This window comes from Gobio gobio (assembly GCF_949357685.1).
Source record: "Gobio gobio genome assembly, chromosome: 25".
Taxonomy (NCBI): domain Eukaryota; kingdom Metazoa; phylum Chordata; class Actinopteri; order Cypriniformes; family Gobionidae; genus Gobio; species Gobio gobio.
In genome coordinates, this window is record NC_137121.1 from 13,109,683 (window position 1) to 13,137,037 (window position 27,355).

The 27,355-nt window shown below is 37.2% G+C and overlaps 1 protein-coding gene across 2 annotated transcripts; it reads left to right on the forward strand.

Annotated features, from left to right (window-relative positions):
• The first annotated feature begins 1,586 nt into the window (after positions 1 to 1,586).
• ric8a (RIC8 guanine nucleotide exchange factor A) lies at positions 1,587 to 25,778 on the forward strand. Of its 2 annotated transcripts, XM_079809032.1 has the most exons (11): positions 1,587 to 1,806; positions 8,776 to 8,823; positions 9,075 to 9,092; positions 13,637 to 14,263; positions 17,022 to 17,116; positions 17,598 to 17,748; positions 21,595 to 21,690; positions 22,213 to 22,357; positions 24,463 to 24,607; positions 24,697 to 24,816; positions 24,897 to 25,778. In XM_079809032.1, the coding sequence occupies exons 1-11, from the start codon at positions 1,717 to 1,719 to the stop codon at positions 25,027 to 25,029; spliced, it is 1,668 nt and encodes a 555-aa protein (XP_079665158.1). In that variant the 5' UTR covers positions 1,587 to 1,716; the 3' UTR covers positions 25,030 to 25,778. The 2 variants fall into 2 exon arrangements, with proteins under 2 accessions (XP_079665158.1, XP_079665159.1); XM_079809033.1 differs by lacking the exon at positions 9,075 to 9,092 and having other exon boundaries at positions 24,897 to 25,774.
• The last annotated feature ends 1,577 nt before the right edge of the window (positions 25,779 to 27,355 follow it).

Here is a 27,355-nt window from a genome sequence, read left to right on the forward strand (position 1 = left end):
CATGGTTATCCTGGCTGTGCGCTTCGGGTCATTGTCATGTTGGAAGACCCAGCCTCGACCCATCTTCAATGCTCTAACTGAGGGAAGGAGGTTGTTCCCCAAAATCTCACAATACATGGCCCCGGTCATCCTCTCCTTAATACAGTGCAGTCGCCCTGTCCCATGTGCAGAAAAACACCCCCAAAGCATGATGCTACCACCCCCATGCTTCACAGTAGGGATGGTGTTCTTGGGATGGTACTCATCATTCTTCTTCCTCCAAACACGTTTAGTGGAATTATGACCAAAAAGTTCTATTTTGGTCTCATCTGACCACATGACTTTCTCCCATGACTCCTCTGGATCATCCAAATGGTCATTGGCAACACAGTCTTATTGTTTAAATCTGGTTTTCTTGATTTACTGCGAGTACCATGTTTTACCATGCCTAATATCGATCTCGTTTACTCTAGTGTGCAGCAAGTGTCTCATAGCAGCCGCCGAGCGAACACACAGAGTAGCATTATAACATAACTTTCAACACACTCAAATGTGTCTAATATGATCAAACAGCGCTGCATTACCCTACATACGCGTATGAGCGGAAGAGGCGGAAGCAGTCGCCTGCAGCATAATAAATGTCGCACTCATCTCTCATTAGCAATTGCTCTAGCGGCCTCGTTCCGCTCCAACGGCTTTCAGCCCCACCCTGCTTTATACCACAGCAACGTTAAAGGAACACTCCACTTTAGGGTGTGTGTTCCTTTAATAAATCTTTAATACATTAGCTCATCCATGAATATTTCTGCCCGAGTCCCGTCGGATTCTTTTCCACTGGCTGTAGAATAATTGATTAGATAATTGCATTAATGAGAAATTGAACAGGTGTTCCTAATAATCCTTTAGGTGAGTGTATATTTTAGCTACAATTCATACTGTGACTTTTATTCTTGAAAATACTTCATCTGGTGTAATTTTGTGGTTATAAATAAATTTGTATTGTTTGAATGTAACTTAAAGTTACGTCAAAAAAGTAATCTGATTACATAATGCATGTTACTTGTAATTTATTACTTTACTTTTGTTTTTTTACTTTTTGTATATATTTTATAGGCTAGTTTTCATTTTAGGCCTATATAATTTTATTCATTGGTTTGTTAATTATGTTTAATACAGTATCTCTTTAGATAAATCCAAAACTGCATAGCCTACTGTCCAGTCAAGTACTAGACATCTGAAAATCTCATTGAAATAAATAAAAACACTGGGGAAAAATCCTGACTGAGGTTGTCATAATTCATGCATGAAAGGGTTGATGTAAATTCATTCATTCATTCATTCATTCATTCATTCATTCATTCATTCATTCATTCATTCATTCATTCATTCAATCCGATCGTTTTGTCTTTCTGGACTACAAATCCCATCACCATCCGTAGCATTACAAGTCCCGCCTCCTGCAACATGATTGGCTGGTATAGCTCTTTCACGCAGTCTGTGATTGGACCTTTAAGAACGTCGTTCGTACAGCCGCGCCAACCACAACAAACAATACGGGTCGTGTCTGTATGGAAGGCTTCACTACAAATCCCATGATTCCCTGCATTGATTTTCGCAATCTTCCTTTAATCGCATCATTCAGGAGCTTCTGGATCGCTCGGATAACGCTGGAGGATTGAAGCTGATTGTGTTTACATGATTTTTGGCTCTTCCTGAAAGCTGAAGGGCGGAACAGCGATGAAAATGGACTTAAATGCCATCATAGAAAAGATGGAAACGGGCGACCAGGATGCCGCACTGACAGCTTTACAGACCTATAATAAAGAGGTACATATCAGATACATGTAAATCAGGACTGTTACAAGATGATGCATGTCTATGTTCTAGAACGAAGTGTCTGTTTTGTGCCTAGCGAAAGCGTTTCTTCTTTAATACTACTAATAATATAATATATAGAGTGAGTGAGTGAGAGAGAGTTTGCTGCGCTGTGACATTTGGATGATACAATAATAGATCCTCATTTGTATAAATATTGCATGAAAAACACCATCGACAAGGAGCTTCCATAGTCAGATCATACGTTATGTTTTCTGGGGATGTTATAAATGCAAATGCAAAGCATAATAATTGCACGAGTAACCGAAATAAAATGATTTATCTTTGTAGATGTTTGTCTGGAGAATAGAATAAAATATTAAATTTTAAAGAGTGGAATATCATATTCAAATAAAGAATAAAATAAGTACCATATGGAGTCAGTAAATGGATTTGTTCATGTTGTTGTCCTGACAGGCATTAAGAAAGCAATTCTATAATTCTGAAATGTTGTGGTCAGACTCATACTGATCATCCAATGTCAAAAGGGATGCAGACCTTACCTCGACCCCTTTTAAAAACATTCCTTTTTAGCAATACATTCTCATAATTATTATAAGTAGGCTACTACATGATTAACCCATTTTATATATTAACTGAAGCTGTCATATACACTTATTTGGTCCTTTCTTTTTAGATGATAAAAAAAAAAAACACACACACGAGGCCTTTGAATTCTTAAATGATCTGCATAGGAAATAGGTTAGTAGATGAATTTCAATACCTAATCTTACCTAAAAAGCCATACGAGTTGAAGAACTTTGTGTGACGTCGGCTGGATTATCACTCGAGCAACACAAATAGATTTCTTAGGATGATCCTGATGCTTCGTGAGCCGGTATCACAGAGGTTCGTGCAGCTAAGCGCTCTAATCGTACTTTAGGACAGAATTGATGTGACAGTGATATATATCAAGAGGTTATGAGTTAATATTATACACAGACTGTACAAAAATTATGCTTTTTTTCTTATTGCCTCTGCAATTAGATCTATTAAGTTTTTTTCCACTGCATGACACATATACAGTATCAGATTTATAAATGTATGAGTTTCATTGCATTAAAAGGATTTGATTTTTGATTTGATTTGATATCTTTATTTCGAACATGAGAGAAGAAAAAAATAAAATACAATAATGTTCAAACATTTTAAAAGAAAAAAAGTAAAGAAGAAAAATAAATTTAAAAAGAAAAGAGCAAAGTATCTTACTTTCCTGTATAAACATGCTTCTATCTCATGTGCGAAAAGGAGTAGGAAGAAGTAAAACTTATGTACTCCTACCCCTTTAATTCTTGCTTTCCTTTAAATAACATACAAATGCCTACACCTACGCATATACACATCTACATATATATACATACACATATACACATCTATATATATACATACATACACACATACATATTTATACCCCTATATCCACATAACACATACCTACACATATACATACATACATACTTCAAAATGACCACTAACAAGTATTTCAAGTCATAACAGAGGAGCTCTCCTATTTTCCTACAGTACTTCTTGATACTTCTTAAAAATCTTTTCTGTATACATTTTTTTAAAGAGGAATATGTTAGGGCATTGATTAAGTATGGATCAAACTTACAGTTAATTTTGACCAACTAGGCCTAAAAGATTTTTTTTTGTTGATGCATGTTAAACAAGTTCACACAGGTGTTCTAGCAGAATAATGTTTTAATTGAAAAAAAATTGAAATAAATGCCACTTGGTTTGACATTTAGTTTTTTAAAGGAACTATATGTAGAATTCAGAACCCTTGTTATTAGCGACACCTGTGGCCGTTAGGTGAACTGCAGCCAGCATCTTTTAGGGCCCTATCATACACCCTGCGCAATGCGGCGCCAGGTGCAACGCAAGTGTGTTTTGCTAGATTTAGCCCGACGCAGTTATCATTTTCATGTCAAGGGCCACGTTGTTTAAAGGGGGGGGGGGACTCTCAGTTTCAGTCAGTCTCATGTCAATCTTGAGTACCTATAGAGTAGCATTGCATCCTGCATATCTCCGAAAAGTCTTTATTTTTATTATAATTATAAAAGGAAGATGCGCTGTTCCGAGTCTTTCCGAAAAAAGCTGTGCGGCTGGGGGCGTATCGTGTGGGCGGAGCTAAAGAATGTCGAGCGCGCGCCGCTGTTACTATGTTGAGTGCGTCTGAAAGCTGCGTCATCCCTAAAAGCGGGAAAAAACTTTATTCAACATAAAAAATGGCTTTTAATCAGATACAGCCATACATCTATGATCCGGATTCAGACCCAGAGGCTGAAGTTGAACAGGAGCAGCAGCAAAAACGACTAGAGCAGGACATCTCTATGTGGTATAAGTTACACTAACTATATAATATGCTTAGCGGCTTGTGTTATTTACACATTTATACTTTAATTATATCGTGTGTGTGTGTGTGTGTGTGTGTGTGTGTGTGTGTGTGTGTGTGTGTGTGTGTGTGTGTGTGTGTGTGTGTGTGTGTGTGTGTGTGTGTTTACGCGTGGTTTGTGTAGACATGATTTGTAGTAAGCGTACTGGTTTTGCGCGTCAGGCTAGTGTTTACATAGAAAGACATGGAATAGTAGCGCATTTGAATGAAGAAGCGCGCTTATTTAGTTCAACATATTTCCCCATTCTTTGTGTATTGTTGTTTGGAGTGCTTTTACAATACACAAACATACACATATAGTGGCCAGCTAAACAAATGTACACACTATACATCGCATGCTCCATTGATCAATACGTGGTCATGTTTGGGCTACTTGATGGGCATAGGCAAAAACAGACATTTGAAGCAGTCTTACTCACTGCCTGCGGTTCCAACGTTGGGACCTATATCGTTGGGACCGCTCCATCCTTCAGTATTAGGCGATTTGAAAATCCGGAAAAGCAAATTCCATCCACTTTTGCCTTAACGCAGGGTTATTTGGCTACGAGCCAGCGCTTTGATGGGCGTAGCCTATTGTTTTCACGCGCTCTCTCTCTCTCTCACGCCGCGCGCTCTTCCGGTAGAATTGTCCGTACGGCCCATACAAGGAAATTCCGCCCTGTTGACGTCAAGCGGACCCATGATCGAAAAAAACTTTCCGAAACTTATGACTAACAGGAAGTACTAATTTTGGCAAAGAAATACTCCCATCAAACGTCCACCTTAGCTTTTGAAACTGTGTCCATGTTTAGCATGGGAATCCAAGTCTTTAACAGTGCAAAAAGATCAGTATGCATGAAACAGCATTTCACCCCCCCTTTAAATGGCAAATGCATTTGCACCCATCTGTTCGCCCATGGGCGTGCTGGTCTGAAAAGGAGGTGTGTTCAAGCGCATTGTTGGCGCGTCGCTATTTTGAGGCAGCTGAAATAGATTGCGCCTATTGCGTAGTATTTGTTTTGTTATTTAAAGCGTGTGTTAGTAATATGTGCCTATAGGTGGATCCACAACGCATGTACACTCTGCTTGTTACTCGCACAGGCATGCGCAGTAGCACACAAACATTCCAAATATTAAAAATAAAATGATTCCAAATTGGAGAAGTGTTCAGTCTTTCCGCCCGCAAATTCCGGCATGTAAATAGCGAAAAATAGTGCCATGTAAATCCCTTTTAAAGGGAATGGGAGATGAGACTCTGATTGATGTATTGTACATTACGCCCAAAACACACCCATTACCCATTAAAGGTGCATTATGGTCCACTAGAGTTCGCCTGTTCAAAACAAAGGCGTAGTTTGATGACGCCATGTTTGAGCGCAGAATCTTCACCTCACAGCCGCTGGAAAAGAATCGGGATAGGACTCGGGCAGAAATCATGTTCATGGATGTGATTATTAACATTACTGTAGTATGAAGCAGAGCAGGAACGAGTTTTGTGGAGCTGAGCAAGGCCGCTGAAGCTATTGTCTATAGATGAAGGCAACACACGCCTCGTGAACAGCGGGACTTTTATTATGACACAGGCGCCACTTCCGCTTTTCCGGTCATGAGTATGAGGTAACGCAGCTCTGTTTATCATATTAGATACTTCTGAGTGTGTTGAAAATGAAGTTATGACATTACTCTGTGCGTTCGCTCGGTGGCTGCTATGACACATGTTCACACTGCAGTAAGTGTAAAGCGTTTCTGCAAGAATAAGGGCGTTTTCACACCTATCTTGTTTGGTCCGGATTTTCTGACTTTTCAGTTTGGTCCGAATGAAAATTGCAGGTGTGAAACCTCCCCCGTACCACGGTCCGGACCAAACAGACGAAATTTGGTCAGACGAAAAGAGGTAGTCTCGGTCCGGATCAAACTGAACAAAGGTTCGGTTCGTTTCTGGTGTGAAAGGATTTTCTGTATGGTTCGTACTTTCAGACCATTTACAGGAAGTTCCAGTTTATGTTTAATATTATAATGTTATTTTTAAATTCAATCTAGGCCTCATTGATTATGAAAAGTGAAAATATGCGCAATATGTCAGAAGACAGAAAGTCAGAAATAATTTTGAACGAAATTTTGTATGATTTTGCTTAGAAAGCCTTTCTTTAATGGGAATTTCGTTTTGTACAAATTGTGTCTTAATTGTAATCAACTTTTAATCAGACAATTGCCTGGATTTAATAAATAAGAAGCAAATAGTCTATAGCAGACAATAATTGCGGGAGCGATCACATGCTTTGCACATGAACTGGAGCGGGTCTCAAATAAACCGAAACTCAGCAGACTACTTGTCTCACAAACATGTGAAGTATGTGTATATAAAGCTTGAAATGTCCACTTTTAAACGTAACGAATAAAAAATAGTCAAGCAATGCGCACTGTTCAATAGTGGCAACGATATGCGTCCGTTCATTCATTCTTGTCAAAGACGCTGACGTCAGACGCACGTCCGTTTACAAACCAATCAATGTCCAGATGCCGCCCACATAGATGATGACGAGTGGACGTAAGTGTGTCATGTAAAGTTCTTTAGTCCGCTCACATAATTGCAATGTGAAACCAAACCAAAACTAACCGAATGTATAAAAAGTATCAAAACATGAACTTCGGTTCGGACCTTGGTGCGGACTTTCAGGTGTGAAAACGCCCTAAAACCGGAAACCGAGGGTAACGCAGATATGACGCAATCGACAGGCGACTCCCTCACACGTCCCGGTTCCTTGGGTAAAATAGCAATTTCTCACGATTTACAAATAGTTGGAAAAATGTGGGATATTGTAAGTACTCAACTGAACAAAATATATTACACTGGCCTTGTGGTTTTTGGATATTTTACTGAAAACATTTTACATAGTGCAGCTTTAAGAGAATAGGGACAACCCTTTTAGACCATGCGCCGGCCGACCATTTTTCCAAACTAGCAAAAGTGGATTCGGACATGCCCATGTGCTTATATCATTAAAATAGGGCCCATATTGCTCTTGTTCGCACTCATGCACACGTGACGAAAAAAAGACTGAACATGATTCAATTCCCTGATATACTCGATGCAAAGTTCTTTTTCCTTCTTCATGGGGTAAAAAGACGTTTGCAATAACTTGTGCAGTGATATACTGTTAAGGAAGAAACATACAAATGAATATCTAAATATGAGCTGTGTGCTTTCCTCTCAATAACAAAGTAAACACAAAATGTCAACGGTGAGAAAGAAGCAGTAGAAAGCATCTGATCATAGCGATGTGGATATGTTTGCAATTGTTCTGCAATGCACCAGTTGACAGATGAGGTAATTCAAATTATGATATTTTGATTATAAAGTATTGAGACTATATAGATCTGGCTATGTGAGACTAGTTAGAATTAATCAGTTTTCTGACATATTAAAGGGTTACTTCAGCGATTTAGCATTAAGCTTTGTATCAGTAGAAACCCGTTAGTATATTCAAATTATGGTACTTTCCCCCTCTCATATCCCCCTGAGACGAGAGAATAATGCATTTTGTTTCTGGAAAAAATCCTCAGATGATGCAAATATCGTCCAGAGGCTAGAGACTACAGCCAGTAGAAGGAGCTGTTCCGCATGTTATCAACCCGCCCATAGGGGAGAGATCTCACGCACAGAATGTAAATGCGCACGGCCGCTCAACTTTTCAATGAATTCCTATGAAAGTTTAGCTTCCATATGCGATCTGAAAACGCGCCAGACTGGACACACGCTGAGAATGAATGCCACGCTTACCTCAACTCTGCTCAGCTCTTACTTCGCTCTCGTGATGAATGAAATCTGATTCATGCTGCGTTTGTCCTGTGACTTTCGTTCGGCTCACTCACACTTAAATTGAAAAGACACGTTCAGTTTTTAATTGTAGTGTTTATTCTCAAACTGAACAAAATTATTGTATTATTATGAAGATCAAAACAACGCTGGAGGCGGTGTAGGGAGTGGCCTCGTAGGGCAGCGAAGCAAGTGCATTCTGGGAGTTGTTGTCTTTCATCCACATGAGACAAAAATACATTTTCTGTCTTTTCTCCATCTAGAAGGCACCAAATTCAAAAATAATTTCTACTACATGAATGACCCAGTTTAAATACACATTCATCTTCCCAGCGCTGAATTGCCCCTTTAACATATTACAGTACAGAATGGCTCTTTTGGCATTATCATGAACATTGTATAAGCATATGTGTCATAGAACAGAAGAGAGACTTTCGGGGTTTTCTCGGCAAAACCGTCCAGAGAACTTAAAATCGCTGGACGTTAAAAATCAGTCTACAGGCTTTCATATAGGCAACCTAGAAGTTGGGGAAGGTCTCGGTTTTTAAGTTTCATCACACATTGGCAAAAAAGTGAATAATACATGAAAATATATATGCATTTAGCCCCTCTAATTTGTTGGCACACTAAGTTTTTTTAGGTGCAACTTAAAGTATCTTTTGTATTCATGCATAAATATACGCATTTGGTATTTCACAGTTGTTGAAATTATTATTTTTTTCTCTTTTAGAAATCACAGTGTTTTTTGTTTACCCCTGGGGAAGAGGAAGACCGAGAGGTAAGCCTTACTCAACATCATAATGCAAACGGTCAGCAATTCAACCCTGAAGAACAAGCTTTTTAATGCTTTGTCTAGCCATTTTAGATACATTAAAACACGCCCTTTAAGTATTCATTAATACTGCAAGGCCAAATGTTTTCAATTGATTTGCAATAAATGTAAGAAGCTTTTGTGCTTATGTCAGATGATGATCTGCTGTTGTGATGTGACCTTGCTCTGTGCACTTTTTTGCTTGCCTTTTGTAATAGGATGGACATTTGAAAGAGGTATATGGGTAGCTCAATGTTTTGGACGTAGTATAGCATTAGCGTAGAACCCAAAGCCTATTTCTCATTACTGATTGCTAGATGAATCTGGTGGTTGGAATTTGCTGTATAACCAAGAAGGTTTTGTAATTTAACATGATGGGAACATTCCAAAAATATAAAGAAATACACTTTGGGATTTTGTAACATGGTTGAGATGGTTTCATGGGAATCAATGTGGTTCAGAAGTTAAATCTTTGTATGCTGTCCCACTTCATTTGCATTATTTACACCAGTAATATTTTCCCATTTGTGCACATGGTCGATCGATATGGGTCTTTTAATGGCCAATGTTAATATCAGGATCAATGTTAATATCAGGACCAGTGGATCTCAACTGACGGGTCACGACCCGAATATGGCTCTGTTTTGGTCTGTTCAGAATAAAATAAATTCCTAATGCACACAATAAAACGTGAAACGAGATTTTTTGGTGCATGTTTTGACTATTACTACTTTATTTTTTTTATTTATTTTTTGTTAATGCAAGGTTATTATCGTTAGCTAAAACTATTAAAATCATGTTGAGATAAAAATATATATAAATATTAGTTGAAAAACCTAAACTAAATGAAAATAAAAAGGTTGCTGTGGCAATAAACTGAAATAAGTTTTGAAGCACTAAAATTATTAACTTGGAATAAATGAAAAATAAAACTAACTAAAAATAAATTTAATCTAAATAGCAATACTTAAAAATACACAATGAAATAACTAAAAATGAACATGAAAAATGAAGATATAAAATTAAAAGCGAATTCATAATATTAATAAAACTATCATAATAAAAACTAAAATAATGTGTTAATGTTTCCATTATATTTGTTATTTTGTTAACACTTTACAATAAGGTTCAATTAAAGTTAGTTAATGCATTAACTAACATTAACTGTAAGCAATACATTGGGTATAGTATTTATTAATCTTTGTAAAAATTTGTTAAAATATAACTCTTCAAGCCAATTAAATAATATTAACAGATACAAATTTCAATAATGTATTATTAAATGTTGAAATGAACATTAACTAAGATTAATAAACGCTTTAGAAGTATTTTACAGTGGCCCAGATATCAGTATTGTAATTAATAATGTCATTTTTTGTGATTATTTAGGTTTCTTACATCAATAGTTTTTGTATTATATGTTTATTGTTATATAATGTTATATATTGTATATATAAAATGTAAAAAAAAAAAAAAAAAGTATTTTTCATGTTAATAAATGGATCCTAATTGTGAAGTGTTACCATTATTTTAGTGTTCAGTTCTGCGGTCACTCTAGTCTAGTTCCCAAACTGCATTTTGCTGGCCACATTTTTGCTACTGTCTCTAATATGAACTGACATCCAGTACCCTTCATTTCTGTTTTTAACTCTGGTCTCTGACATAAAGGCTGACTCCTGTCATTTTAATCATTGTTTTACAGCAGTCCCATCTGCAGCAATGTAATGCTTTACGAAAAGCATTACTTCAGTAAATCACATTTTCACTGAGATGTACAGACCGGTGTTTTTCAAATCATTTGATGCTAAGAACATGATCCCTTTGTAAAAATGAATAAAAATTTAATAATTTGCATTTCATTTAATTAAATGAATCCAATATAATTCATTAAAATATTACCTGGAAAATCAAATCATCATATATATTTAAAATAATTATTGATGAATTATATATTTTACAATAAAATTGGTCCAAAGGTTTTTTTTTCTCTCTGAATTATTTGCGGACTCCAGTTTAAAAAAACCCTGCTATAGATTAGAACACCAAGGGCCCTATTTTAACGATCTAAGCGCACGGTCTAAAACACACGGCGCAAGTGCACTTAGTTCGAATCCACTTTTGCTAGTTAGTTTAAAAACGGGAAAAATGGTCGGCGCCCACACATGGTCTAAAAGGGTTGTGTCTCTTAATGAGGAATGGGTGTATTTTGGGCGTAACGTGCAATAAACCAATCAGAGTCTCATCTCCCATTCCCTTTAAAAGCCAGCTGCACTTGCACCATGGCGGATTCGATATTTACATGGTGGAATTTGCGATTGGAACAACTGAGCGCTTCTCCAGAGAGAAATCCTTTTATTTTTTATATTTAAAATGTTTGTGTGCCGCGGTGTGTCCCTGTGTGTGTGTGTAATAAGCAGAGTGTACACGTATTGTGCACCCGCCTATAGGCGCATATTACTGACGCTCCATTTAAATAACACAAAAAATACTGACCAGGTTTTTGTTGGTCAATGGCGCAGTCGTTTTCAGCCGCCTCAAAATAGCAAAGCACCAACAATGCGCCAGAACACACCTCGCTTTCAGACCAGATGGGCGCGAGTGCATTTGCTATTTAAACAACGTGTCGGGCTGAAACTAGCAAAAAACACTTGCGTCGCGCCTGACACCGCATTGTGCCGGGTGTATGATAGGGCCCCATAATGCTACTATATTTGGTTATCCCTGTCACAGACGGGTTTCAAACAGATGATCAGATCTGTTTTTGTTCATTGCTTGACTGGGTTATGTAAGGACGTGTCACAGTTGGACTCCAATTTGGTAACTGTAAACTCCACAGTAAGACAGTCGGAGGTCTTGGCAGTGAAGCACAGTCAGGGAGAATTTGAGAAGTTGTCAATCATTCCGCCCATCTATATAGCGAGCTGTCCACTGTAACAATAATGAATGGTACCTCTCAGGAACTTAAATAGAGTGGTGCTGGGATGACGTCGAAACACCGAAGACTAATTTGGCACTGGTTCCCTCGAGATTTTCCTGGGTGTTTATAATGGGGTTTTTCAATAGAGTTAAATGTGTTGATGAAACTTGGACGTTTTGTTGTACACTGTAAATTACACACACCCATATCTAAAACACTCATTTTGAAGATAATTTTTTTTTAAATGTGTGTTTCGAATAAGTAACTAGATAAGAACATTTGGTGTGTGAGTGTGTAGTTTACATTGTACAGCAAAACGTCCAAGTATTGTCAACTTAAGTTTACCACAGACCTTATTTTACTATTTTACTTATTTTATAAATTGAAAAACAAAATCTTGATGGAACCACAGGCGAATTAGAAAATTTTGGGGGAAAAAATTGACAAAATGTTATGTTGCTACTTTAGCATAAACAGAACTCTTGCAATAAACAAGTAGGCTATGCTTCAAAACCTGAATTCTAAGCTGAAAGATTTTAACCACATTGAATCGCATGAAAATAACACCCATGAGATTCTCTCACATGGACTGTAACAGTGTTTCTCAACTGGTGGGGTGTGACACAAAAATGGGTCACAGGTGTGTTCTGATTGGGTTGCAGGTATGTAATTTTAATGTATTTTTTTTTATTCATCTATTTATATGTTATATATTGTATATATTTTTATATTTTTGTATCTTTTAAAATTGTATAAAATTAAATATAGAATATGTACACTGCGGTTCAAACGTGTGTTGCAAGATTTTTTTGTATATAAATTAATAATTGTATTCAGCGATGATACATTAAATTTACCAAAAATAAAAGTAAAGATATATTTTTATATTCCAAATAAATGCTGTTCTTTTCAACTTTCTATTCATCAAAGAATCTTATATCATAGTTTATAAAATATATCATAGTTTCCACAAAAAAATATTCAGCAGCACAACTGTTTGCAACATTGATCATTATAAGGAATCAGCATATTAGATAGATTTCTAAAGGTCAATGTGTCACTGAAGACTGGAGTAATGATGCTGGAAATTCAGATTCATCTCAGGAATAAATTGCATTTCAAAATTGGTGCTGTCAAATCGATTAATCGCGATTAATCACATCCAAAATTAAAGTTCTTGTTTACATAATATATGTGTGTGTACTGTGTATAATTATTATGTATATATATATATATACATACATTCATGTATATATTTAAGAAATATTAGCATGTACAGTATATACTAAATATATATATATATATATATATATATATATATATATATATATATATATATATATATATATATATATATATATATATATATATATATATATATATATATATATATATAATTTGATATGTAAATATAAAAAAAAATCTAAAATATATACATGCATGTGTGTATTTATATACACATAATAATTATACACAGTACACACACATATATTATGTAAACAAGAACTTTAATTTTGGATGTGATTAATCGAAATCAAAATATATTAAAATATTTCACAATTTCACAAAAAAATAAACAGTTGAGCATAAGTGACTTTTGAACTGTAATGTATTGTTTTATATTTTGTAATAGTTTTTGAATTTATATTGTAGTTTTTATATTGTTATTTATATTTAAAAAAGTCGTTTTTTAAGTAGTAAAAACTACACTAAACTAACATTTTGAATATAAAATAAACTATTTTGATACTGTGCATTGTAAAATCAGGGTTTTGAAGCAAAACCAGTTGAGAATCACTGGCTCGTAAAGGTGATGGTGTAGATAATTGCTGTTGTTGACAGTATGTCTCTCTCGTCTCTCAGCGTCTGGGTGAGTTAGTGTTGGGCTTCCTGGAGAGAGACCTCCAGCCGTCCTGTCAGCTGGCCTGCCTGGAAACCATCCGCATCCTGTCCCGTGACAAGAAGAGCCTGTCTCCCTTCGCCACCCGCCACGCCATGCAGATCCTGATCCGACATGCCGGCCTCGTGCAGGGCGAGGGCGTCACACCTGAGATCCCGGACCTGGAGGTGATCGTGGAGGCCCTGAAGTGCTTGTGTAACATTGTGTTCAACAGTGAGGCGGCTCAGGAGGCGGGGGCGGAGCTCCAGCTGATCGTGGGATTGGCCGAGAGGCTTAAACAGTGCCGCGAGCCACAGTGGAACCACGACGTGCGATTCTTTGACCTGCGCCTCACGTTTTTGATCACAGCCCTGCGCGTGGACGTGAGAGCCCAGCTGGCACGCGAGCTGCGGGGTGTTAGTCTGCTGTCGGAGGCTCTGGATGCCACGCTCGGACTCTGCTGGCCCGACATGTACGAGGTGGCCCGCGCGGGCTTTGACGGCTGCTCAGAGCTGCCCCCGTTGGGGAGGCAGGAGACGGAGAGAGCCATGGAGATCCTGAAGATCCTCTTTAACGTCACCTTTGATTCCAACCGCCGCAAGGTGGACGAGGTGAGACTGTGTTTGCTGCCACATTTAATTGTGTAAGGCAACATTATGTAGTCATTATGTGACAATGCTGCGGTTTCCGAAATCTTTGTGCCCTAATTATATGCAGCAATAGAAACTCATCAATTTCAATGGGTGTATCTCACAAGACCTGAACTTGTTGTTCAGCCTTATTTCACCCCAAAGTCAAAAGAAAGAAAGAAAGAAAGAACAATATATATGGCAATACAGTAAAATATATATATATATTATTGTATTACTAATGTATTACAGTAAATGTATAGAATTATTCAAATTACAAAAGAGATGGTATATGTCAGGATATTTAGGATATTCCCACGAAAATAATGCAACACAATGCAAAAATTCCATGTAATGGAATATACAAAATACAATATTAATCAAAAACATTACAAAATGTTTCAAAATGCATAACGTGCATTACCATTCAAATGTTTGTGGTCTGTACATTTTATGTTTTTGAAGGAAGTCTCACCAAGGTTGCCTTTATTTGATCAAAAATACAGTAAAATATGACTTATATTATATTACTTATATTAGTTATTGTGAAATATTATTAACATTTTTAATAACTGTTTTCAGTTTTAATATATTTTAAAAAGTAATTTATTCCTGTGATGCAAAGCTGAATTTTCAGCATCATTACTCCAGTCTTCAGTGTCCCATGATCCTTCGGAAATCATTCTAATATGAGGATTTGATTCTCAAGAAACTTTTATCACTTTGATAAATAGAAAGTTCAAAAGAACAGAATTTATATAAAATCTTTTGTTAGATTATAAACGTTTTTAATGCCGCTTTTAGTCAAACTATTGAACAGTGTATATTTATATACATTTTTATTAAATTGACTGATAACTAAAATATGATGCACAATTTTATAAATCTATACTGATTTGTCAATAAAAAAAGGTATTTTTCACACAAAGTCAAACAAATGCTTCAAGTGAAATCAGTCATCAAAATATTTGAATGTGTAATAGAAAAAATGCTAGTCTAAATCTTGCAGTTTTAGCAATCTTTAGACTAGCAAAAATACATATCATATTGAGCTGGAAAAAAATAGGATGATCCTTCTATTATCGGCCTATTGAGACTGATGTAATTTTTATTAAAGCAAATACTGATATATTGTGCATTCCTTGCTGCAGATTAAGGGCCCTATTTTAACGATCTGAAACGCAAGTGTAAAAACGCGAAGCGCAAGTAACTTTGTGGGCGGGTCTCGGCGCTGTTGCTATTTTCCCGGCGGGATAAATGGCTCTTGCGCCCGGCGCAAATCTAAAATGGGTTGGTCTGAAGTAGCTTCATTATTCATAGGTGTGGTTTGGGCGTAACGTGAATAAACCAATCCGAGCGTCATCCAACATTCCCTTTAAAAGCAGGTGCGCAAGTTCCATTATGGATTGCTATTATTATGGCGTATTTACCAGGCGCACGCCAGGAGCGGTTCACAGCCGAGGAGACTGATGTTCTTGTAAGAGCAGTGAAAGACAGAGAAGTGAAGTTGTAATGTTGTACATTATGGTAAAGGTGATTTCACAGTCTTTTATTTTTTCAGTCTTTCAGTTTTTTCAGTTTTTCAGTCGATTTTTTTTCCTGGTTCTTGGCGGACAAACCAATTTGTCAGATGTCCTTATATACATATATGTCTTGCCACTATTGGGCAAACAGGTCTTATCCTTAATTATTACAATTAGCCTGAATCATTTGTAAGCTAGATTTATGCCTATTTTTTCACATCTTCGTGGCACACCACAATGATTTCCGTCATCTCATGTGTTAATATTTTTTTAGTGTAACAATTTATTTATTGTTATTATTGTTATTATGAGATTTGCAAAAATAACTGTTGCATCTGTGTAGATTACATGAGCAAAGTGTATGCGCGTTGTGCACGCTATACATTATGGTCAAGCATGCGCCCTTAAAATAGCATAATGAACAACGCGCAACGCGCCACTGACTTTAGACTAGGTTTTTTCTGGTCAGTGGCGCAATTGTTTAATGGAACAGCAAAATAGCACCAGGGATTGTTTGCGCCGGAACACGCCTCCTTTTTTGCGCTGAACCGCCCAGGGAGCGCAAGTGCATTCACTAGTTTAGCGACGTGCTTCTGTGGAGGGAAAAGCGCGCTTTGCGCGGGTGCAAAATAGGAATGACACATGCGTCGGTGTACAAAGTCAATTGCGCTGGGTGCAAGATAGGGCCCTAAATGTTATTTTATGATGCCTGCCTCTTAAAGGAACACGCCACTATTTTTGAAAATAGGTCATTGAATCTGATTAGACTGTTAGCATCTCGCTCAAAAAATGACCAAAGAGTTTCGATATTTTTCCTATTTAAAACTTGCCTCTTCTGTAGTTACATTGTGTACTAAAGAATACTAAGCTAAGCTAAAATTGCTACCACCAGACCCGGAGATCGGCTGAATGGATTCAAAAACGGTAAAACTCAACTGTTTAACTCTAAGGGAGCCTATTTTCAAAAAAGTGGTGTGTTCCTTTAATATTGTTATAAGAGAACAAGTTATTTTTAGTTTTCTAATTTTGTCATAATCTCACATAGGCACGTCAATTTCATTCTCACATGTTGCTGAATAAGCATTACACACCCGCAGCAATTAGATCTGTTCTCTCAGTGTAAATAACAGTGTTTAATTAGTGAAGCAGATCTCATGTGGTTTCATGGGACTTGAATTGTGCTGGTGTGTGTGTGTGTGTGTGTGTGTGGGATGCAGGAAGAAGCAGCAACTTACAGACACCTGGGTGCCATACTGAGACACTGCATCATGAGCACCTCAGAGGGAGAGGAGCGCACAGAAGAGATGCACAGGTGCGCTTGCGCACACGCACACACACACGCGTTTGGTTTCCATGTTTTATGGGGACTTTCCATATACATAATGATTTTTATACAGTACAAACTGTATATTCTGTCCCTTAACCATAAACACAAGATTTTCAAAAAACATCATTCTGTATGATTTATAAGCTGTTTTCCTCATGGGGACCAACAAATTTAATTTTTACCCCATAACATGGGATTTACCAGGACACACGCAACAGGGCAGAAGATCTAGATGCAGAAAGGTTTGTGGAAGCAAGGTTACAGTTTCTCAATAATGAACTATAACACAACTGAATCAAGTAAAGTTGTTTGACACAGTGACACACTGGCACAGATTCTTAACTGTGTCTTGCTCTGATTTGTAAAGACTGGTAACAAATTAGTGCAGATCCACAGGGACCTCAGTCCCAACTGATTAGTCAATTTGTAAAAGGAAAACTAAATCTGATGTGAATTTGTATTATAGCCACACAGTGAACCTGCTGGGGAACCTGCCGCTCCCGTGTCTTGATGTCTTGCTGATGCCTAAAGTCCAGCAGGGCTCTATCGAGTACATGGGCGTCAACATGGACGCCGTTAAGGTGCTGCTGGAGTTTATGGAGAAAAGACTCGACCGGGTGAGCAAAAGTATACTTCTAATCTCTCAAAGCATCTTTATAAAGGTTAAAACAGTTAATGTTCATTAGCAGACGTGACAAAATAAGACAAACGATAAATCACGTTTCTTCAATGTTGATCTGAGTGCTTGTTGCAAATGTAAACATTGTCTCACATAAAGACATTTTCTTGGTCATTTGGTGGGTAGCTCCGCCCACAGTGAAATCTCATTGGTCCAAAATCCCACTTATTTATATATTAAACATCATGTTTTTATCATAGACTGTAAAAAAATATGGATGTAGTGTCCGTGACGTAGGGTTTTCTGAAGAGCATTTTTGAAGAATAAAGTGGGCGGAGCCAGTCATCGCCATCTTGGCAGCCCATCAATCCCGGATAACTGAAAATGGGCAAAGAGGCGGGACATGGGTGGAGCTGAGGGCCACGCCCTTAATTATGCAAAACTTTAAGACTTAGGATGAGTTATAAAAAAATTCACCCCCCTCACAGTTGTCACGAAGGGCAAAATTAGCCGTATAGACCAAAACCACTTTTTGTACCAGGCTGTAAACATGTTTAACATGGGGGAGATACAGATTTGACTCCCTTTTGGAGCCTGTCTCTAGTGGCCAGTCGATGAATTGCAGTTTAAGTCACTTCCGTGTTGGCTTCAAGAGAGGCCGCGGGATCGTTTAGTTTTTGTCTGGCTATCCTTGTACATATAGAAATGATAAGCATATAAATATAAATCTTGTGAATTATATGGTATTTACATATTTTTGTATATTATTTTATGGAATAAACAAATTAATTAAACAAATTATTTTACTCTGCTTTTTCCTTTTTTTTCCCTTTCATGTATCTGTGTGTGTTAAACGGAAATGGGGATTTTTATTTAGTTAGTATTTTCCAACATAAACAACAACAGAAAACTTTAGAATTATACATTTTAAAGCTACACTATGTAACTTTTCCGTCCACTAGAGTTCGCCTGTTCAAAACAAAGGCGTAGTTTGATGACGCCACGTGTGAGCGCAGATTCTCGGGACATGTGGTCTTCACCTCACAGCCGGTGGGAAACAGTCAGGATAGGACTCGGGCAGAAATCATGTTCATGGATGCGATTATTAACATTACTGTAGTCTGAAGCAGAGCAGGAATGAGTTTTTTGGAGCTGAGCAAGGCCGCAGGAGCGATTGAAGAGCGGGACTGTTATTATGGCATAGTCGCTGGCGGGACTTTTATTATGACACGGTTGCCGGCGCCACTTCCTCTTTTCCAGTCATGAGTATATGAGGTAACGCAACTCTGTTTATCGTATTAGATTTATCTGAGTGTGTTGAAAAGGAAGTTATGACGTTCGCTCGGCGGCTGCTATGACACTTGTTCACAATGCAGTGAGAGTAAAGTGTTTCACTGAATAAAACCGGAAACCGAGGGTGACGCAGATATGACCCAATCGACAGGCGACTCCCTCAAACGCATAGCTCACACGTCCCGGTTCCTTGGTTAAAATAGCAATTTTCTCACGAATTACAAATAGTTGAAAACATTTGGGATATTCTAAGTACTCAACTGAACAAAATATATAACACTGGCCTAGTGGTTTCTAGATAATTTACTGCAAAAATCCTACATAGTTCACCTTTAAATTATTTATTATAAAATAGTAAATGTATTATTAATAAAATAATAACTTACATTACATTCATTGGTAATACTTTACAATAAAGTTCATTAGTTAACATTAGTTAACTATATTAGTTAACATGAACTAATAATGAACTGCCCTTATAAAGCATTTTTTATCTTTGTTAATGTTAATTTCAACATTTATTAATGCATTATTAAAATCTTGTTAACATTAGTTAATGCACTGTGAACTAACATGAACAGCTGTATTTTTATTAACTAACGTCAACAAAGATTAACAAATACAGTAACAAATGTACTGCTCATGATTAGTTCATGTTAGTTAATACATTAACTAATGTTAACAAATGAGACCTTATTGTAAAGTGTTACCCATTCATTTATAATTAATAACATATTATACAACTACTATAAGTATATCCAACCTAGGGATGGGCGATATACCGGTAGACACAATTAACCGGTAGAGATTTTGGACTATTGTCTCTATCGCGGTTACTCTCATGTGACGTTGCTGTGCTGTGTGTTCTCGAAAGCTTATAATTGAATTGTGTCTTTAAGCCTTGCGGTTAAAAAGTGATTTTAAACCGCTAAAGCGCGCACTGTGAGATGGTTTCTGAGCGCACACACCTGAAACATGCGCACATAAAGCCGCTGCTCATACAGCGTGTGAGTTATTTTTATCACCTTGTTGGGTTTGAACGGTCAAATATACACACTTCTGTGTCAAAATGCCCGTCTTTGGGCACTCAGTCTTAAAGTGACAGCAGCCTAATAAACCTGCTGCCGTTTGTGCCATTAATGTTAATCAATCTCTTGACTGAATCACTTTTGTATCTTCAATAAGAATAAATGTATATTTAATTTACACAGTGAAGACTGTGCACTGTTTTTTGTACATTTGGTTACTTTATACAATATATAGTAACTCTATAGGCCTATCTAGTGCTTTAAAGTTTTTCAGGTAGGTCTATTTCAATTGTGCCTTTGTTCTGTTGTAGTTTTTTGTCTTATTGTAATTATTTTATTTGTTGCTATTTTATCACTGACTGTTTACTTGTCTTCAGTGAGCCTGTGTTTTTTTTTTACTCATGTCAGTTTGGCTAGTATTAGTTTTTATGTAATTTTGAAATTGGTGATGCGATTTTCGACATTTCAATTCAATTTTGATATCATAAAAAAACTTTAATTAAAGCAAAACTAGCTATATTGTGACAATAAATATAATATAATATAATATATATATATATATATATATTAGGGCATCCAAAATAAAAGTTTGTGTTTACATAATATATGTGTGTGTGTACTCTGTTAATTATTATTTATATACAAATACACACACATTCATGTATATATTTAAGAAATATTTGCATGTATATACTGTATATACATTTAATCTATAATAAATATAAATATAAATGTTTTATATATAAAAAATTTATTTTTTTCTTAAATATATACATGCTTGTGTGTGTATTTATATATAAATAATAATTAACAGAGTACACACACATATATCATGTAAACTCAAACTTTTATTTTGGATGTGATTAATCGCGATTAATCTTTTGACAGCCCTAATATATATATATATATATATATATATATATATATATATATATATATATATATATATATATATATATATATATATATATATATATATATATATATATATATATATATAATATATATTACTATCCTGAAATTAAATGATTCATATGATTTTGGTCATATTGCCCACCCCTAATCCAACCATACCTGCATAAATACAGTATACTCACGCAAAATTATGTTATTTGGCAAATCACAACAGCTTGATTTATATTGTTACAAAATGTAAACTATATTACCGCCCAGCTCTAATCTGCTAAATGTGACTATAGGGTGATATTATAAAAATTGACATCATGATTTTCTGTAAATCTGCTTTGAAACAGTGTGTATTGTGTGTAATAAATTTGGCTTGACTTGCATTTTGCTGTCGTGCCTGGTTAGGTTGAGGTGAAACACCTGCGATTAAATAATCTGTATTCTTTCGTTTCTGAGAGCTTTCTCTACACCTGTTTGTGCCGGATGGTTTGTTATTGTTTTTGTGCTGGGTGCGATGGGAACGCTTTGAGGGATTTCAAGCCCAGGACACAGCTGGAGCTCCAATGTAAAACAATTTAACTCCTCACCGTCTCCATCTGTTGATGTTGTATTTCCAGGGAAACAAGCTGAAGGAAACCCTGCTGCCCTCATTAAATCTACTAACGGAGAGCGCTCGCATCCACAGAGAGACCAGGAAGTTTTTACGAATGAAGGTGAGATTGGATGAAGACTTGGGGCCAGATTTACTAACAGCTTGCGCAAGCACAAACCCTCTTTTGGCATAAAAAAAAACTACTGTCAGGATTTACTAAAGACACGCAGTGAGAAATTATCGCTGAAAAGGCGTGGACAAGGTTATTTTTGCTGCTGACCTTATTGCATATGCATTTGTAGGAGTTTCCCTTTCAGATGCAAAATGTATGGATTTAAATGAATCACACAGGTGATTTACTAAGGATTGCGCTCGTCAATTTACTGGTGTTTACGGCATTATTTACAATCTAAAACAAAGTATGTCTTAAACCAGACGCTAATTTGCGCTTCTCTTGTTATTATGTCATTTTTATTTTTTATTGGTCATAATGGAAATGATCCGGCTGCGTCTGTGTTCTTTAATAATCGTCAGTAGATCATCCGTAGAACTTTCCACTCCCATCTGCGCTTTTTTGGAATTGTGCTCTCGCGCTAATTTGCCCTGTTTAGATCTGTTTAAGTCTGTTTGTGTGTCTACGCAGGTGCTTCCCCCATTACGAGATGTCAAAAACAGACCTGAGGTCGGTAACGCTTTACGGAACAAGCTAGTGCGTCTAATGACCCACATAGACACAGACGTGAAGCACTGTGCAGCTGAGTTCCTGTTTGTACTGTGCAAGGAGAGTGGTACGTTACATACTACAATATCATTACAAGTACACTAAGCATGTTGACACTTGTAATTCAGTTTTCTTGGTTCTTTTGGTCCTGATACATATTTTTACAAGATTCTTTGATGAAGAGAAAGTTCAAAAGAACAGAATTGATTTTAGTACCATCTGGTGCTCTTTGCATGTTGGGCAAAAATTACTGATTTTTTTTTGTTGTTGTTATTTTTCCCTGAAATGAATGTACTATATTTTAGTTTGATCATGTTTTTCTATTTAATACTAAGTATTTTTTTTGGGGGGGGGGGGGGGGGGGGGGGGGGGGGGGGGGGTTATGGTACTAAATGTACGCTGTATTTATAATCTATTTATTCACTTTTTAAGCATAGACCTGAAAATTACATTTTCAACCTAAGCTGTCGTAAATCTTAAGTTTGGTCTCTTTTTAAAGACGACACTGGCTTTAAAAAAAAAATAAAAAGTGAACTTAAATTTTTTTACATCATTTTACATTTATTGTTATGAAAAATGCACAAAAATACTATTTAAATTTTTTATATGAAATATATATTTAAAAAAACACATTTTACCCCAAAACTGCAAGAAAACCAAAGCCATCTAAACAAGCCATCTAGATCTAAACAAGTTATGTAACAAATTTGAGCTCATCTCAAAAAAGGAGCTTTCAGTAAGATTTTGTTTGGCTGCAGTACCAAAAGTTTTCACTCTGTGAAATTCATCTCCCTACAATTTCCAATGCAGTCATTTTTTACCATGAGGAGTTCAAGTGTGACTCTTTTTTTCAGGACCATTTTACCTTTTCGAATCATGTCCATGATTTCATGTCATTACTGTCACTTTTGATCAATTTATTGCATCCTTGCTAAATAAAAATATAGATTTTTGTGTCTTTCTATGCCCAAACATTTGAACAGTAGTGTAAACCTCAATCGGGCATAACATTATGACCACTGACAGGTGAACTGAATAACACTGATTATCTCTTCATCACGGCACCTGTTAGTGGGTGGGATATATTAGGCAGCAAGTGAACATTTTGTCCTCAAAGTTGACGTGTTAGAAGCAGGAAAAATGGGAAAGTGTAAGAATTTGAGCAAGTTTGACAAGGGCCAAATTGTGATGGCTAGACGACTGGGTCAGAGCACCTCCAAAACTGCAGCTCTTGTGGGGTGTTCCCGGTCTGCGGTGGTCAGTATCTATCAAAAGTGGTCCAAGGAAGAAACAGTGGTGAACCGGCGACAGGGTCACGGGCGGCCAAGGCTCATTGATGCATGTGGGGAGCGAAGGCTGGCCCGTCTGGTCCGATCAAACAGACGAGATACTGTAGCTCAAATTGCTCAAGAAGTTAATGCTGGAGCATCGCAGTTTGTTGCATATGGGACTGCATAGCCGCAGACCAGTCAAGGTGCCCATGCTGACCACTGTCCACCGCCAAAAAGCACCAACACGTGAGCATCAGAACTGGACCACAGAACAATGGAAGAAGGTCTGATGAATCACGTTTTCTTTTACATCACGTGGATGGCTGGGTGTGTGTGCGTTGCTTACCTGGGGAACACATGGCACCAGGATACACTATGGGTAGAAGGCAAGCCGGCTGAGGCAGTGTGATGCTTTGGGAAACTGCCACCTACCTAAGCATTGTTGCAGACCATGTGCACCCTTTCATGGAAACGGTATTCCCTGGTGGCTGTGGCTCTTTCAGCAGGATAATGCACCTGCCACAAAGCAGAAATGGTTCAGGAATGGTTTGAGGAGCACAACGAGTTTGAGGTGTTGACTTGTCCTCCAAATTCCCCAGATCTCAATACAATCGAGCATCTGTGGGATGTGCTGAACAAACAAGTCCGATCCATGGAGGCCCCACCTCGCAACTTACAGGACTTAAAGGATCTGCTTTTAACATCTTGGTGCCAGATATCACTGCACACCTTCAGGGGTCGAGTGGAATCCATGCCTCGACGGGTCAGGGCTGTTTTGGCAGGAAAGGGGTACCAATACAATATAAGGAAAGGTGGTCATAATGTTATGCCTAATCAGTGTATATGGATTTATTTAGAAGTTGAAGAGAAATAATATTCATTTGATCCACTGTGTTATCAGTTTCCAGGTTTATCAAGTACACAGGTTACGGTAACGCGGCAGGGCTGCTGGCCGCTCGAGGACTGATGAGAGGCGGTCGAGACCCTGGACATTACTCTGAAGATGAGGACAGCGATACTGAGGAGTACAGAGAGGCGAAACCTCAGTATGTCATGAACAACATTGACAGTTATCATAATGGCCACCTGTATGTTAGAAAAAACAGAGATATTTGTGGGTTTTTATGCTGTACAGTATCAATCCGGTGACTGGCCGTGTGGAGGAGGAGCAGCCCAACCCTATGGAGGGAATGACTGAAGAACAGAAAGAATACGAAGCCATGAAACTGGTCAACATGTTCGACAAACTCTCTAGGTAATAAAGCAATGTCAGAAAAGCCAAAACGAATTGTTTGACGTCAACTGTAAGTAACTTCAATCATGCTTTTCTTTCAGGGAGCAGGTGATCCAGCCAATGAAAATTGGAGCTGATGGGAAAATGACTTCATTGGAACCACAAGAGCTTCGTTATTTAGCCCGCCAGTTCGGAGAGTCCAATAATTCTGACAGCGACAGCGACACAAACTAATCAGAATCCTTTTAAAAGAGTCTTTAACAGGACGGATAGGATTGCTTATTTAATTTTATTCCGAATCAAAAGTCTTTGATGAATTATATTAAAGAATTTAATCTTTTGACACATTAGGATTTAAATTCTTGGTTTGTACGCCGAAGGAAAACACCCAGTGATTGTTATTTCGTTTAATTTGAGGTTTATTGTGTTTTGGTCTGTCTTTAGGTAATATTTTCTGTACATTGACAGTGAAAACATGGTTTGTTTGCACAGTGCTAGTTTATTATTATACAGAATTCATTTAATGGAACTCCAACTTATTTTACACCGGGAGCACAGATATTATTTTTCATTTAGAATGTGGCCTGAGAACAAAAAACATTACACTGGATGATGACAGTGATGGAGCACAGATATTTATTTATTTATTTGTTTGTTTGTTTGTTTATTTATTTATTTATTTATTTATTTATTTGGTTTTAGGATGAGCTGAGCGGGGGCATTTTTAAAGTTATGATACTTAGATCGTTTATGAGTTTTTGAGATGTGGTATTTAATGAGGAAGAACGCAGGAGCATATAAAGCCTCCTGTGATCAACTTTTCTTTTGTTCTTTGTGGTAAAGGGATGAATTGCTGTATATTGTTATCGGTGGCTTCTGTAGTTATGTATGAAAGACTGACAGGAATGTTGTATGATTTGTATCACTCTGTGCTTAAAGAAATTTATTGTGAGATGATAATTAAAAAGCTGAATTTGTCATTGTCTCATTTGAAATGTTTTTATACCCATTTTTAATAATTCAATGTATATATATATATATACAGGTGCTGATCATATAATTAGAATATCGTCAAAACGTTTATTTATTTCACTAATTCCATTCAAAAAGTGAAACTTGTATATTATATTCATTCATTACACAGACTGATATAGTTCAAAATTGTATTTATTTTAATTTTGATGATTATAACAGACAACTAAGGAAAATCCCAAATTCAGCATCTCAGAAAATTGTATCTCAATATTGAAGACACCTGGTGCCACACTCTAATCAGCTGATTAACTCAAAACACCTGCAAAGGCCTTTAAATGGTCTGTCAGTCTAAATCTGTAGGCTACACAATAATGGGGAAGACTGCTGACTCGACAGTTTTCCAAAAGAAGACAATTGACACCTTGCACAAGGAGGGCAAGACACAAAAGGTCATTGCAAAAGAGGCTGGCTGTTCACAGAGCTCTTTGTCCAAGCACATTAATAGAGAGGCGAATGGAAGGAAAAGATGTGGTAGAAAAAGTGTACAAGCAATAGGGATAACCACACCCTGGATAGGATTGTGAAACAAAACCCATTCAAAAATGTGGGGGAGATTCACAAAGAGTGGACTGCAGCTGGAGTCAGTGCTTCAAGAACCACTACGCACAGACGTATGCAAGACATGGGTTTCAGCTGTCGCATTCCTTGTGTCAAGCCACTCTTGAACAACAGACAGCATCAGAAGCGTCTCTCGTCTGGGCTAAAGACAAAAAGGAAAAAAAGTGGTCCAAAGTTATGTTCTCTGATGAAAGTAAATTTTGCATTTCCTTTGGAAATCAGGGTCCCAGAATCTGGAGGAAGAGAGGAGAGGCACACAATCCACGTTGCTTGAGGTCCAGTGTAAAGTTTCCACAGTCAGTGATGGTTTGGGGTGCCATGTCATCTGCTGGTGTTGGTCCACTGTGTTTTCTGAGGTCCAAGGTCAATGCAGCCGTATACCAGGAGGTTTTATAGCACTTCATGCTTCCTACTGCTGACCAACTTCATGGAGATGCAGATTTCATTTTCCAACAGGACTTGGCACCTGCACACAGTGCCAAAGCAACCAGTACCTGGTTTAAGGACCATGGTATCCCTGTTCTTAATTGGCCAGCAAACTCGCCTGACCTTAACTCCATAGAAAATCTCTGGGGTACTGTGAAGAGGAAGATGCAATATGCCAGACCCAACAATGCAGAAGAGCTGAAGGCCACTATCAGAGAAATCTGGGCTCTCATAACACCTGAGCAGTGCCATAGACTGATCGACTCCATACCACGCCGCATTGCTGCAGTAATTCAGGCAAACAGAGCCCCAATTAAGTATTGAGTGCTGTATATGCTCATACTTTTCATGTTCATACTTTTCAGTTGACCAAGATTTCTAAAAATCGTTTCTTTGTATTGGTCTTAAGTAATATTGTAATTTTATGAGATACTGAATTTGGGATTTTCCTTAGTTGTCTGTTATAATCATCAAAATTAAAATAAATAAATATGTAATATATATCAGTCTGTGTGTAATGAATGAATGAATATAACATACA

What these genes read in the sequence shown, in the direction of transcription:
- ric8a (XM_079809032.1), top strand. Translation starts at nt 1,717, where the DNA reads ATGAAAATGGACTTAAATGCCATCATAGAAAAGATGGAAACGGGCGAC. An exon ending in ACCGCCGCAAGGTGGACGAG is followed by an intron (nt 14,264 to 17,021) that starts GTGAGACTGTGT and finishes TGTGGGATGCAG; the next exon opens with GAAGAAGCAGCAACTTACAG. An exon ending in GGAAGTTTTTACGAATGAAG is followed by an intron (nt 21,691 to 22,212) that starts GTGAGATTGGAT and finishes GTGTCTACGCAG; the next exon opens with GTGCTTCCCCCATTACGAGA.